This window comes from Pseudophryne corroboree, chromosome 1, assembly GCF_028390025.1.
Source record: "Pseudophryne corroboree isolate aPseCor3 chromosome 1, aPseCor3.hap2, whole genome shotgun sequence".
NCBI lineage: Eukaryota > Metazoa > Chordata > Amphibia > Anura > Myobatrachidae > Pseudophryne > Pseudophryne corroboree.
This window is the reverse complement of record NC_086444.1, coordinates 472,580,876-472,596,152: the sequence shown is the minus strand read 5'-3', so window position 1 is coordinate 472,596,152 and position 15,277 is coordinate 472,580,876. Positions and strand designations below refer to the sequence as shown.

At 49.5% G+C, this 15,277-nt stretch overlaps 1 protein-coding gene across 7 annotated transcripts in view; it reads right to left on the bottom strand.

Moving 5' to 3' along the window:
- Positions 1-15,277, bottom strand: part of CDC14B (cell division cycle 14B) — a 358,395-nt gene that overhangs the window by 48,751 nt on the left and 294,367 nt on the right. The window contains exon 13 of one of the 7 annotated variants that reach the window (XM_063913731.1): positions 6,391-6,532. The exons of the other annotated variants lie outside the window; for them this stretch is intronic. Coding sequence (XP_063769801.1) covers positions 6,421-6,532 — 112 coding nt within the window. The 3' untranslated portion in view covers positions 6,391-6,420. The remainder of the gene's footprint in view (positions 1-6,390; positions 6,533-15,277) is intronic. 7 annotated transcript variants of the gene reach the window in all.

Here is a 15,277-nt window from a genome sequence, read left to right as displayed (position 1 = left end):
AAAATCGACAGGGCCGAAATTTGAACCTTAATGGACCCTAATTTGAGGCCCATAGATAATCCTGTTTGCAGGAAATGTAGGAATCGACCCAGTTGAAATTCCTCTGTCGGGGCCTTCCTGGCCTCACACCATGCAACATATTTTCTCCAAATGCGGTGATAATGTTGTGCAGTCACCTCCTTCCTGGCTTTGACCAGGGTAGGGATGACCTCTTCCGGAATGCCTTTTTCCCTTAGGATCCGGCGTTCAACCGCCATGCCGTCAAACGCAGCCGCGGTAAGTCTTGGAATAGACACGGTCTCTGCTGAAGCAGATCCCTTCTTAGAGGTAGAGGCCACGGATCTTCAGTGAGCATCTCCTGAAGTTCCGGGTACCAAGTCCTTCTTGGCCAGTCCGGAGCCACTAGTATCGTTCTTACTCCCCTTTGCCGTATAATTCTCAGTACCTTGGGTATGAGAGGCAGAGGAGGGAACACATACACTGACTGGTACACCCATGGTGTTACCAGAGCGTCCACAGCTATTGCCTGAGGGTCTCTTGACCTAGCGCAATACCTGTCCAGTTTTTTGTTGAGGCGGGACGCCATCATGTCCACCATTGGTCTTTCCCAATGGACTACAATCATGTGGTGAACACTGCTGACAGTGCTATCACATGATTTTCCGCCCAGCGAAGAATCCTTGCAGCTTCTGCCATTGCCCTCCTGCTTCTTGTGCCGCCCTGTCTGTTTACGTGGGCGACTGCCGTGATGTTGTCCGACTGGATCAACACCGGCTGACCCTGAAGCAGAGGTTTTGCCAGGCTTAGAGCATTGTAGATTGCTCTTAGTTCCAGTATATTTATGTGAAGAGTCGTTTCCAGGCTTGACCACACGCCCTGGAAGTTTCTTCCTTGTGTGACCGCTCCCCAGCCTCTCAGGCTGGCATCCGTGGTCACTAGGACCCAGTTCTGTATGCCGAATCTGCAGCCCTCTAACAGATGAGCACTCTGCAACCACCATAGCAGAGAGACCCTTGTCCTTGTCGACAATTTTATCCGCTGATGCATCTGCAGATGCGATCCGGACCATTTGTCTAGCAGATCCCACTGAAAAATTCGTGCATGGAATCTGCCGAATGGAATCGCTTCGTAAGAAGCCACCATTTTTCCCAGGACTCTTGTGCATTGATGCACAGACACTGTCCCTGGTTTTAGGAGGTTCCTGACAAATTCGGATAACTCCCTGGCTTTCTCCTCCGGAAGAAATACCTTTTTCTGAACAGTGTCCAGAATCATCCCTAGGAACAGCAGACGTGTCGTCGGGATCAGTTGGGATTTTGGAAAATTCAGAATCCACCCGTGCTGTTGGAGCACTACTTGAGTTAGTGCTACTCCGACCTCCAGCTGTTCTCTGGATCTTGCCCTTATCAGGAGATCGTCCAAGTAAGGGATAATTAATACGCCTTCTCTTCGAAGAAGGATCATCATTTCGGCCATTACCTTGGTAAAGACCCTGGGTGCCGTGGACAATCCAAACGGCAGCGTCTGAAACTGATAATGACAGTTTTGTACCACGAACCTGAGGTACCCTTGGTGTGAAGGGCAAATTGGGACATGAAGGTAAGCATCCTTGATGTCCAAGGACACCATAAAATCCCCTTCTTCCAGATTCGCTATCACTGCTCTGAGTGACTCCATCTTGAACTTGAATCTTTGTATGTACAGGTTCAGAGATTTCAGATTTAGAATAGGTCTTACCGAGCCGTCCGGCTTCGGTACCACAAATAGCGTGGAGTAATACCCCTTTCCCTGTTGTAGAAGGGGTACCTTGATTATCACCTGCTGAGAATACAGCTTGTGAATGGCTTCCAATACCGTCGCCCTGTCTGAGGGAGACGTTGGCAAAGCAGATTTTAGGAACCGGCGAGGGGGAGACTTCTCGAATTCCAACCTGTAACCCTGAGATACTACCTGCAGGATCCAGGGGTCCACCTGCGAGTGAGCCCACTGTGCGCTGAAATTCTTGAGGCGACCCCCCACCGCCCCTGAGTCCGCTTGTAAGGTCCCAGCGTCATGCTGAGGCCTTTGCAGAAGCCGGGGAGGACTTCTGCTCCTGGGAAGGGGCTGCTTGCTGCAGTCTCTTACCCTTTCCTTTGCCTCGGGGCAAATATGAATGTCCTTTTGCTCGCTTGTTCTTATAGGAACGAAAGGACTGCGGCTGAAAAGACTGCGTCTTTTTCTGCTGGGAGGGGACTTGAGGTAAAAAGGTGGACTTCCCGGCTGTTGCCGTGGCTACCAAATCCGATAGACCGACCCCAAATAATTCCTCCCCTTTATACGGCAATACTTCCATATGCCGTTTGGAATCCGCATCACCTGACCACTGTCGTGTCCATAGACTTCTTCTGGCAGATATGGACATCGCACTTACTCTTGATGCCAGAGTGCAGATATCCCTCTGTGCATCTCGCATATAAAGGAATGCATCCTTTAATTGCTCTATAGTCAATAAAATACTGTCCCTATCCAGGGTATCAATATTTTCAGTCAGGGAATCCGACCAAGCCACCCCAGCACTGCACATCCAGGCTGAGGCGATTGCTGGTCGCAGTATAACACCAGTATGTGTGTATATACTTTTTAGAGTATTTTCCAGCCTCCTATCAGCTGGATCCTTGAGGGCGGCCGTATCAGGAGACGGTAACGCCACTTGTTTGGATAAACGTGTGAGCGCCTTGTCCACCCTAGGGGGTGTTTCCCAGCGCGCCCTAACCTCTGGCGGGAAAGGGTATAACGCCAATAACTTCTTTGAAATTAGCAGTTTTTTATCAGGGGTAACCCACGCTTCATCACACACGTCATTCAATTCCTCTGATTCAGGAAAAACTACAGGTAGTTTTTTCAGACCCCACATAATACCCCTTTTTGTGGTACTTGCAGTATCAGAGATATGCAAAGCCTCCTTCATTGCCGTGATCATATAACGTGTGGCCCTACTGGAAAATACGTTCGTTTCTTCACCGTCGACACTAGATTCGGTGTCCGTGTCTGGGTCTGTGTCGACCGACTGAGGCAAAGGGCGTTTTACAGCCCCCGACGGTGTTTGAGACGCCTGTACAGGTACTAACTGGTTTGCCGGTCGTCTCATGTCGTCAACCGACTTTTGCAGCGTGCTGACATTATCACGTAATTCCATAAACAAAGCCATCCATTCCGGTGTCGACTCCCTAGGGGGTGACATCACCATTACCGGCAATTGCTCCGCCTCCACACCAACATCGTCCTCATACATGTCGACACACACGTACCGACACACAGCAGACACACAGGGAATGCTCTGATAGAAGACAGGACCCCACTAGCCCTTTGGGGAGACAGAGGGAGAGTTTGCCAGCACACACCAAAGCGCTATAATTATATAGGAACAACCTTATATAAGTGTTGTTTCCTTATAGCTGCTTAAATATATATAAAATCGCCAAAAAATGCCCCCCCTCTCTGTTTTTTTACCCTGTTTCTGTAGTGCAGTGCAGGGGAGAGCCTGGGAGCCTTCCTAGCAGCGGAGCTGTTCTCCCGGTTTTTCTGAGACCTGGCAGGGTTGAAATACATCCATATAGCCTCATGGATGATATGTGATGTATTCTTTTTAGCCAGAAAGGTATTAACATTGCTGCCCAGGGCGCCCCCCCCCAGCGCCCTGCACCCTCAGTGACCGCCGGTGTGAAGTGTGCCTGAGCGCAATGGCGCACAGCTGCAGTGCTGTGCGCTACCTCATGAAGACTGAAAAGCCTTCAACCGCCGGTTTCTGGACCTCTTCTTACTTCGGCATCTGCAAGGGGGTCGGCGGCGCGGCTCCGGTGACCCATCCAGGCTGTACCTGTGATCGTCCCTCTGGAGCTAGTGTCCAGTAGCCTAAGAAGCAAATCCATCCTGCACGCAGGTGAGTTCACTTCTTCTCCCCTAGGTCCCTCGTTGCAGTGAGCCTGTTGCCAGCAGGACTCACTGAAAATAATAAAACTATCAAAACTTTTACTCTAAGCAGCTCTTTATGAGAGCCACCTAGATTGCACCCTGCTCGGACGGGCACAAAAACCTAACTGAGGCTTGGAGGAGGGTCATAGGGGGAGGAGCCAGTACACACCACCTAGTGGTCAAACTTTTAAATTTTGTGCCCTGTCTCCTGCGGAGCCGCTATTCTCCATGGTCCTGACGGAGTCCCCAGCATCCACTAGGACGTCAGAGAAATGTGTAATACATCCTTCATAGCTACAATGATGTAGCGGATGGCTTTAGTCATTTTAGGCTGCAACTTTGCCTCATCGTCATCAACACTGGAGTCAGACTCCGTGTCGACATCTGTGTCAACTATCTGGGATAGTGTGCGCTTTTGGGACCCTGAGGGCCTCTGCGCTGCAGGAGCAGGCATGGGTTGAGACCCTGCCTGTCCCCCGGTTACAGTTTTATCCAACTTGTTATGCCAGGAGTTTACATTATCATTTAACACCTTCCACATATCCATCCAATCAGGTGTCGGCGGCGACACCACACTCAGTTGCACTTGTTCTGCCTCCACGTATCCTTCCTCATCAAACATGTCGACACAGGCGTACCGACACACAGCACACACACAGGGAATGCTCTGACTGAGGACAGGACCCCACAAAAGGCTTTTGGGGAGACAGAGAGAGAGTATACCAGCACACACCCCAGCGCTATATAACCCAGGGATTACACAGTACCTTAGTGTTTACCCTGTAGCTGCTGTTAATATATGTATATATACTGCGCCTAAATTTATGTGCCCCCCTCTCTTTTTTACCCTCTGATGCACCTGAATACTGCAGGGGAGAGCCTGGGGAGCGTCCTTCCAGCGGAGCTGTGAAGAGAAAATGGCGCTGGTGTGCTGAGGAAGAAGGCCCCGCCCCCTCAGCGGCGGGCTTCTGTCCCGCTTAAATGTATAAAAAATGGCGGGGGCTCTGGCATATATACAGTCCCAGACTGTATATTTGTCTCTTTTTGCCAAAAAAGGTATTTAATTGCTGCCCAGGGCGCCGCCCCCCCCCCCCCCCTGCGCCCTACAGTGACCGGCGTGTGCGGTGTGCTGTGGGAGCAATGGCGCACAGCTGCAGTGCTGTGCGCTACCTTAAGTGAAGACAGGAGTCTTCAGCCGCCGATTTCGATGTCTTCATGCTTCTGTTCTTCTGGCTCTGCGAGGGGGACGGCGGCGCGGCTCCGGGAACGGACGATCAAGGTTAGGTACCTGTGTTCGATCCCTCTGGAGCGAATGGTGTCCAGTAGCCTAAGAAGCGCTACCTAGCTGCCGTGAGTAGGTTTGCTTCTCTCCCCTCAGTCCCTCGTAGCAGAGAGTCTGTTGCCAGCAGAAGCTCTCTGAAAACAAAAAACCTAACAAAATACTTTCTTATCTAGCAAGCTCAGGAGAGCCCACTAGGAGCACCCAGCTCGGCCGGGCACAGATTCTAACTGAGGTCTGGAAAAGGGGCATAGAGGGAGGAGCCAGTGCACACCAGATAGTATTAAATCTTTCTTTAGAGTGCCCAGTCTCCTGCGGAGCCCGCTATTTCCCATGGTCCTTACGGAGTCCCCAGCATCCACTAGGACGTTAGAGAAATAAAGTTTCCCAAGAATGGTAGCACTTCAGATTGTGCTAATTAGACCCACATTTTCTAGCTTCCATATTGCATATAGGACTCCTATATTTACAGGTTATGTCACTGCATTTTCAGTACCACAGTAAAACCATGGACCCCCCCCAATCATTATAATTAGCAGGCATTTAACATATATAAACGCCACTGGTGAGTTTTGGAGTAGCAAGAATATGAAAAGTAGACTCTACTTAACAGCCTTAACCATTTGCCTAGCGTGGTCGCATCACATACAACCAATCAGTTAGTGGACTTGGGCATGTCATTTCACTGTTCTAAACCCTTCTACATTGCAAAGGTTTACTGTGCTTACTTGCCAATGCCCCTCTCAAAGTGTGAAATGCTTGTGTATGTACATATGGATATGCATTTTGGAAGTTTGTATTTCCCATTAAACAGGTGTTATCCTGCTCTCCATCAGCTCCATAACAGATAAACATTACGGTCTATTTAGCCATGTGCATTGGATATATCTGAATCATCAGGATGCTACAAGTATTACCAATTCAAATATAGGCAAATTAATCAACTTTGCAATCAACGGTCTTCAAAACGTCACCAACAAAACAAATCGCAAAAAATACAGAAAGTACAGAAATCTCCATTATAAGAAGTAATCAAAAAGAGAGTCTATGAAAGCGGACTAAATAATCGGAACAGAAGTGAATGCAGCTCATCAGGGGAAAGCAGTAGACACAGCCCATGCACTTGACACACAAGACACATAACAGAATGGGACACTTACACTGGCCATGTGTCATGATCCTCAAGCCTATTATATTCTTAAACCATCAAGACAGAATAGCACGAAGGGTAGAGGGGAGCCACTTACAATCCACCAGGTGACAATGCCACACAATGCAGAGAACAGCATAGCTAAGGACCATCTAAAAGAAGGGGAGAAGATGAAAAAAAAAAAAATACAAATGGGGAAGCAGGGCTTTACAGGCTACAGCAGATATAATGGCAGCCTCATGTGCTGGATAGCAGGCAGACGTGCAGCACCCCGATTCATGCGGGTAGAAATAGACACACACACATGCTGAAAGAAAAAAATGGATAGCAGAGTGTGTTATCTGAAGCAGACAGCTTACAAGTACAACTCAGCACTAGTCAACAAGTATAGAAGGCTTTGCTTTCCAGACTGCTAACAAGGGCATGTGTAGTTGATTACTGAAAAGTATCTGCTTTGGATTTTCATACAGTGACTGAGCCCAGATGTTTAAACATACATATGTGAAAATTACATTCAATAAATGAAACAAACGAAGTTAAAAAGGAAAAATAAAATGTGTTTGCAGCACAATGGTGTGTCTGAAAAGCAGCTTGTACAAGTGAGCAGGAATAGTGCCTCCCCACTATCGACAGACATACAGCAAAAAAGCGCTAGCACTTATATGGAAAAAACTAGAGACACTACACATTACGAGCTGTGTAAAATTGAGTAAAAGCCTGTAACCACCTTCATGTACCAATACAACTATGGAGGTCATTCCGAGTTGTTCGCTCGCAAGCTGCTTTTAGCAGCTTTGCACACGCTAAGCCACCGCCTACTGGGAGTGAATCTTAGCTTATCAAAATTGCGAACGAAAGATTAGCAGAATTGCGAATAGACACTTCTTAGCAGTTTCTGAGTAGCTCCACACTTACTCGGCATCTGCGATCAGTTCAGTCAGTGTCTTTCCTGGTTTGACGTCACATACACACCCAGCGTTCGCCCAGACACTCCTCCGTTTCTCCAGCCACTCCCGCGTTTTTCCCAGAAACGGTAGCGTTTTTTCGCACACACCCATGAAACGGCCAGTTTCCGCCCAGAAACACCCACTTCCTGTCAATCACATTACGATCACCAGAACGAAGAAAAAACCTTGTAATGCCGTGAGTAAAATACCTAACTGCATAGCAAATTTACTTTGCGCAGTCGCACTGCGGACATTGCGCATGCGCATTAGCGACTAATCGCTCCGTTGCGAGAAAAAAATAACGAGCGAACAACTCGGAATGACCCCCTATATACGATGATTAAATGTTGCATTACTAAATATGAAACCATGTAATAAACTCTTAAAGCCACAAGTGCTAGAGAATGGGCGTCCAACGGAGCAGTTTAGTTGCTTCTTCGATCTGGTGCGAGTGCCGGGGGCGCACACATTTCTGCTTGCAGCCTCCTGACGTGGTAAGCAGAAATGTGGGAAAATAGGATTTTAATTACCTACCGGTAAATCCTTTTCTCTAGCATCCATAAGGGATATTGGGGGAATCTAGTACAATGGGGTATAGACGGGGTCCAAAGGAGACAGTACACTTTAAATTTGTTTAACTGGGTGTGCTGGCTCCTCCCCTCTATGCCCCCTCCCACAGGCAGTTTAGAAAAAAGTGCCCTCAGGAGAGGATGCACATCTCTGAGCTCCAGAGTTTTCTTCAATTTCTTTTTTCTGTTTGTTATTTTCGGTATGCTGTCTGTGCAACAACATACCTGCACCATAGGAGTTAGGGGGAAAGCGGGGCGGGGTCACCGGCCTTAGGAGGTGCAGAGCCGCTTCCCCGCTGCAGGACCACCGTCCTGAGGGGTTGTTGTTCAGTGGGGCACTGCGCCTTGGCTGTGACAGCTGCAGCACGCCACACACCACTAACGCTGCCTGAAGGTGACATCGGTGGTGAGAACACACCGGGGACCCGCGAGGGGGGTCCCACAGTTCAAAGTGTGTCTGACCACGGGCGCGGCGTACAGGACCCTCCCGGAGGGGTCCCGCTAAGATCCTCCGTGTGGAACTGGCACAAAAAACGCTCGACTAGAACTTGTTGTGGTGTTTTCAGCTAAAAGAAGACTTTGCCAGTAAAATATATTAGTGTAACTCCGGCGCCATTGGAGGGGGCGGAGCTACATCAGAGCGGGACCTGGGGTATTTTGGCGCCTTCCTCTGCTTACTGCAGCCACAGACAGCACACACAGCTCTTCCTGAGTCCTTAGCCACACTGGATATCTGGTAAAGGGCGCAGCAAAGGGGGAGAGCCACTTGTGTACACCACCTGGGTCCTATTTAGGACAGAAACGGTTAGTGTTTACTGTAATATAGTGAGCCGACAGCCTCACTGGGGCTGTACAGCTCAGGGTTGCCTAGTGTCCTCTCACATACAGTAGGGAAGGCTTGCAATATCACTGTGCGTGTCTGTTGTTGTGCTTACTGTGAAACATGGGTAAACACAAACTATGCAGTGTATGTCACACCAGATTCTCTCATCATCTACTGACTGTTTCATGTGAACAATGCAGCCAATCTTCACAAATCAGTGAAGGGACTGGGGGAGCGGGTCCAGAGCCCTACTGGCTAGGGTCTCTTAAAAACTAGGATGTCAGATACGTCATCCTAGCTCACTGATAATGTGAAGACTCAGCTACTACAACAAGCTGATGCAGATTTAGCTGCTAGGGCAGATGCACAGCCCTCCCTCTCTCATGCAGGTCCACAGAAAGCTGAGTTACCCGCTCTACTCTCCGATACAGATGATGATATACAGGAGGATGGAGATGACCTGGATCCCGTTAGTGGGGATTCTGATTCTGCTCAGGGTACTGAACCCCTAATTCTGGCTACATGGGACGTGTTAAAGCTCCCTCTGGAGGACACTGCGTCACAGCAGTCGTTTTTCTTTATACAAAACAAGCCTAACGTCACTTTTCCTGACTCTACAGAGTTAGATGACCTATTCAAGCAGGCTTGGAAAAATCCAGACAAAAAATGCCAAGTGTCCAAAAAGTTTTTTCTCCTGACGGCAGAAAATTTTGGGAGAAATCCCCTGGGGTGGATGTATCAGTCTCTTGCCTGTCTAAAAAGGCGGTGCTGCCTGCCCCTGGCTCCTTTACCATGAAGGATCCTAGGGATAGGAAGATAGAGACTACACTAAAGTCTATATACACAGCAGCAGGTATACCACAAAGGCCAGTCATTGCAGGCTGCTAGATGACCCATGCCATTCATTCCTGGGCCACTCAAATTCAGGGGGGCCTCTCAGGGGATATGCCCTTAGTTACTGTGGTAACCCTCCTAAAACACATTCAGGACACCTCTGTGATTCGCTCAAGGAGATTGGAAACTTTAATGCTAGGACTTCTGCCATGGCAGTGTTGGCTCGCAGGGCCTTATGGTTGCGTCAGTGGATTGCGGACGCAGAATCCAAATGTAGTGTGGAATGGCTCTTTGGAGTTGAATTGGATACCTGGATTTCCAAAGTTACGGCTGGGAAATCCACGTTTCTCCCCTCTGGGGCCCCGCCGGCGATACGTTCCTATCCGGGGCAGTCTGTCCAGTCGTTTCGTTCTCACAGATTTCGATCCAAGGCCAGAGGTGCCTCCAATGTGACTAGAGGCCCCAGAGGCAAGTCCAGAAAGCCTGCAAGCACCAGCTCTCAGGAACAGACCACTGGTTCTGCTTCCACTAAGGCCTCAGCATGACGGTGCCCACCCACCCCGAGGGGATCTTGAGGTGGGAGCTCAACTGCGTCACTTCAGCCGCGTCTGGGAGACTTCCTGCCAGGATACCTGGGTCAGAAATCTCGTTTCTCAAGGCTACAAGCTGGAGATAGATAGTACACCTCCCCAACGATTTTTCAAATCAAGCTTACCAGCTTTGGAGAATATGCAAGTTACGTTGCAACAGGCCATCCACTTTGTTGTACCAGTTCCAATTCCGCAATACGACAAGGAGTTTTACTACAACCTATTTGTGGTACCGAAACCAGACGGTTCGGTAAGGCCCATTTTAAATCTCAAATCCTTGAATCCTTATTTGAAGGTGTTCAAGTACTAGATGAAATCCCTGCGATTTGGATTTGAGGAACGGGAATTCATGGTCTTCTAGGATATCAAGGACGTCTACCTCCATATTCCGATTTGGCCGCCTCATCAGGCGTACCTGCTGTTTGCCCTGCTGGACGATCACTTCCAATTCCAGGCACTGCCCTTCGACCTGTCCACAGCCCCGAGGGTATTCACGAAGGTGATGGCGGAGGTGATGTTCCAACTCAGAGTCCAGCGGGTTAATGTTGTCCCTTACCTGAACGATCATCTGATAAAAGTAAAATCCAGGAAGCTTTTATTGCTCCACATCGACCGCACTGTTTATCTTCTGTCACGCCATGGGTTGCTCCTCAACTTGCAGAAATCCCACCTGGAACCAACTCAGAGGCTCCTGTTCCTGGAAATGTTGCTGGATACTGTGGCCCAAAAAGTGTTCCTTCCAGAAGGCAAGGCAAAAACACTTCAGGAGATGGTCTGCATGGTGCTCCGACCTACTCGAGTGTCCATCCATCTTTGCATAAGATTGTTGGGAAAGATAGTCGCCTCACACGAGGCAATCCAGTATGGGAGGTTCCATGCCAGAACATTTCAGATGGATCTCCTGAGCAAGTGGTCCGGATCACATATGCAGATGCACCGGATGATTCAGCTGTCACCTCAGGCCAGGATTTCCCTCCTGTGGTGGCTACAGTCCTCTAATCTCCTGGAAGGCCGGAGTTTCGGGATTCAGGAGTGGACCCTCCTCACAACGGATGCGAGTCTACAGGGATGGGGCACAGTTCCGTGGTCAGCCCATGAAGTCCTCCATCCGATCAACATTCTGGAACGTCGGGTGATGCTCTGCTTCAGGCCTCTCCTTTGTTCAGGGATCAAGCGATCCAGGTACAATTGGACAACGCAACAGCGGTGGCGTATCTCAATCGACAAGGAGGAACAAAAAGCAGAGCCTGCACGCGGGAGGTGTCAAAGATACTTCTCTGGGCGGAAAGAAATGCAAGAGCAATGTCAGCAATCTTCATTCAGGGTGTGGACAACTGGGAAGCGGACTTCCCTGGTTGGAGATCGTGACGACTTGGTGGTTTACATGAGCCACGGCTGTGACGTTGTCTGATTGAATCAGAACCGTTAGGTCGCGAAGAAGATACTCTGCTTGTCGTAGGCCATTGTATTTGGCCCTCAATTCCAGCATGTTGATGTGTAGACAAGCCTCCTGGCTTGACCATAGTCCCTGAAAATGTCTTCCTTTTGTGACTGCTCCCCATCCTCGGAGGCTCGCGTCCGTGGTCACCAGAATCCAGTCTTGAATGCCGAACCTGTGACCCTCTAGAAGGTGAGCACTCTGCAGCCACCACAGGAAAGACACCCTGGCCCTAGGGGACAGGCTTATCTTTTGATGTAGGTGTAGATGGAACCCCGACCATTTGTCCAGAAGGTCCCACTGAAACGTCCTCGCATGGAACCTGCCGAAGGGGATGGCCTCGTAGGCTGCCACCATTTTACCCAGAACTCGAGTGCATTGATGAACACACTCTTTTTGGTTTTAGCAGGTCCCTGACCATGTTTTGGAGGTCCTGGGCTTTTTCTATTGGTAGAAAAACCCTCTTCTGTTCCGTGTCTAGGATCATGCCTAGGAAAGATATTCGAGTCGTTGGAATCAACTGTGACTTTGGCAGATTGAAAATCCAACAGTGTTGATGTAACACTCTCAGGGAGAGCGAACCGCTTTTCAGCAATTGATCTCTTGATCTCGCCTTTATCAGGATATCGTCCAAGTACGGGATAATTGTGACTCCCTGCTTGCGCAGGAGCACCATCATTTCCGCCATTACTTTGGTGAAAATTCTCGGGGCCGTGGAAAGCCCAAACGGCAACGTCTGAAACTGGTAATGACAGTCCTGTACCCCGAAACGCAGGTATTCCTGATGAAGAGGAAATATGGGGACATGAAGGTAGGCATCCTTCACGTCCAGCGACACCATAAAATCCCCTGCTTCCAGACTGGATATCACAGCCCGGAGTGATTCCATCCTGAATTTGAACTTTTTCCAGTATAGGTTCAGGGATTTTAGATTCAAAATGGGTCTGACCGAACTATCAGGTTTCGGGACCACAATCACTTGCTGTTGACACAGCTTTTGAATTGCATCTAATACCACTTCCCTCTCCGGGGAAGAGGTTGGCAAGGCCGACTTGAAAAGTCGTCGAGGGGGCACCTCTTCGAACTCCAGTTTGTAACCTTGGGATACAATTTCCAATGCCCAAGGATCCAGGTCTGATAGAACCCAGACCTGGCTGAAGAGTCGAAGACGTGCCCCCACCGGTGCGGACTCGCTCCGTGGAGCCCCAGCGTCATGCGGTGGATTTAGCAGAAGCCGGGGGACTTCTGCTCCTGGGAACTAGCTGAAGCAGGTGTTCTCTTACCTCTAGCGAGGAAAGAGGATCCCCAACCTCTTCTGGACTTATGCGACCGAAAGGACTGCATCTGATATTGTGGGGTTTTTTTTTTGCTTTGGGGGAACAAAAGGCAAAAATGTAGATTTACCCGCGGTAGCTGTGGAAACCAGGTCCGCGAGACCATCCCCAAACAAAACTTCACCCTTGTAAGGTAAAACCTCCATATGCTTCTTTGAGTCGGCATCACCCGACCATTGGCAGGTCCACAGAGCTCGTCTTGCCTAAACAGCCATGGCGTTGGCTCTGGACCCAAGCAGCCCTACGTCTCTTTGAGCGTCTCTCATCTATAGGACTGCGTCTTTAATGTGACCTAAAGTCAGTACAATGGTATCCTTGTCCAGGGTATCCATGTCAGTCAACAAGGTATCTGTCCATGCTGCAACAGCGCTACAAACCCATGCCGATGCTATTGCCGGTCTGAGTAAAACACCCGTATATGCATAAATAGACTTTAAGGTAGTTTCCTGTCTACGATCCGCAGGATCCTTAAAGGCCACGGTGTCTCGAGACGGTAGCGCCACCTTCTTGGACAGACGCGTTAAAGCCTTGTCCACCCTGGGCGAGGATTCCCACCGTATCCTGTCCTTTGCAGGGAAAGGATACGCCATAAGAATCCTCTTGGGAATCTGCAGTTTTTTGTCTGGAGTTTCCCAAGCTTTTTCAAATAATTTGTTCAGTTCATGAGATGGAGGAAACGTTACCTCAGGTTTCTTTCCCTTAAACATGTGTACCCTCGTGTCAGGGATAGAGGGGTCATCCGTGATATGCAAAACATCTTTTATTGCCATAATCATATAATGAATACTTTTGGCCACCTTAGGGTGTAACCTTGCCTCATCATAGTCGACACTGGAGTCAGAATCCGTGTCGGTATCAGTGTCTGCTATTTGTGATAGGGGACGCTTTTGAGACCCTGACGGGCCCTGTGACCCAGTCAAATCTGCGGATTGACTCCCTGCTGTTTCCCTGGACTCAGCTTTGTCCATTCTCTTATGTAATAAGGTCACATTAGCATTTAAAATATTCCACATATCATACCAATCATGAGTCGGCGTTGCCGATGGAGACACCACAATCATCTGCTCCACTTCCTCCTTGGATGAGCCTTCCGCTTCAGACATGCAGACACATGCGTACTGACACCCGTACACACACACAGGGATATATCTATAAGGGGACAGTTCCCCAACAAGGCCCTTTGGAGAGACAGAGAGAGAGTATGCCAGCACACACCCAGCGCCAATTGACACTGGAAACGATTCCCAGACATAGCGCTTTTATATATATTAACAGTGTAATACACTCACTGCGCCTAAATGTGCCCCCCCCCCCTCTCTTTCAGCCCTGTGTCACCGATCTGCAGGGGAGAGTCCGGGGAGCCAGCTGCTCTTCAGATCACTGTGGAGAAAATGGCGCTGGTTAGTGCTGTGAGACCAAGCTCCGCCCCCTCTAGTGGCGAGCTTCGGTCCCGCTCAAAATTACAATTAATGGCGGGGGATGTACATATCTACTGACTCCGCAGCACATATGTGAAAAATGCCAAAACAGAAGTTTATATTGCTGCCCAGGGCGCCCCCCCTGCGCCCTGCACCCATCAGTGCCTGTCAGTGTGTGTAACGTGTGGGAGCAATGGCGCGCAGTGAAGATCTGAAGTCTTCTGCCGCCTTAGAAGTCTTCTTTCTTCTTATACTCACCCGGCTTCTATCTTCTGGCTCTGCAAGGAGGACGGTGGCGCGGCTCTGAGACGAACGGCAGGGGGAGACCTGCGTTCCGATCCCTCTGGAGCTAATGGTGTCCAGTAGCCTAAGAAGCAGAGCCTATCATCTAAGTAGGTGTGCTTCTCTCTACTCAGTCCCACGATGCAGGGAGCCTGTTGCCAGCAGTGCTCCCTGAAAATAAAAAACCTAACAAAATTCTTTATCAGAGAAACTCAGTAGAGCTCCCCTGTAGTACACCCATTCTCCTCTGGGCACAGAATCTAACTGAGGTCTGGAGGAGGGGCATAGAGGGAGGAGCCAGTGCACACCCATACTAAAAGTTCTTTAGAGTGCCCATGTCTCCTGCGGAGCCCGTCTATACCCCATGGTCCTTACGGAGTCCCCAGCATCCTCTTGGACGTAAGAGAAATCACAGCGCTGACAACCAGGCTGGTTTACAAAGGAGGATTTGCCCAAGCAGTCCCAGGAACAGTGTAGCTGGGGAAATGGCGCCCAAACACTGACAGGGAGTGAGGGAGAGACAGATATGCAGCTCCAGGTCGGGAACATTTACTGGAAATGGCGCCCTGGGGCTGGGGGAGGGGCTCCAGGTCTAAGCCTTATCCCCTCTGCTGGCAAAACCACCAGGTACTGCGGGCTACTTGTAAAAAGGTTTAGAGAGA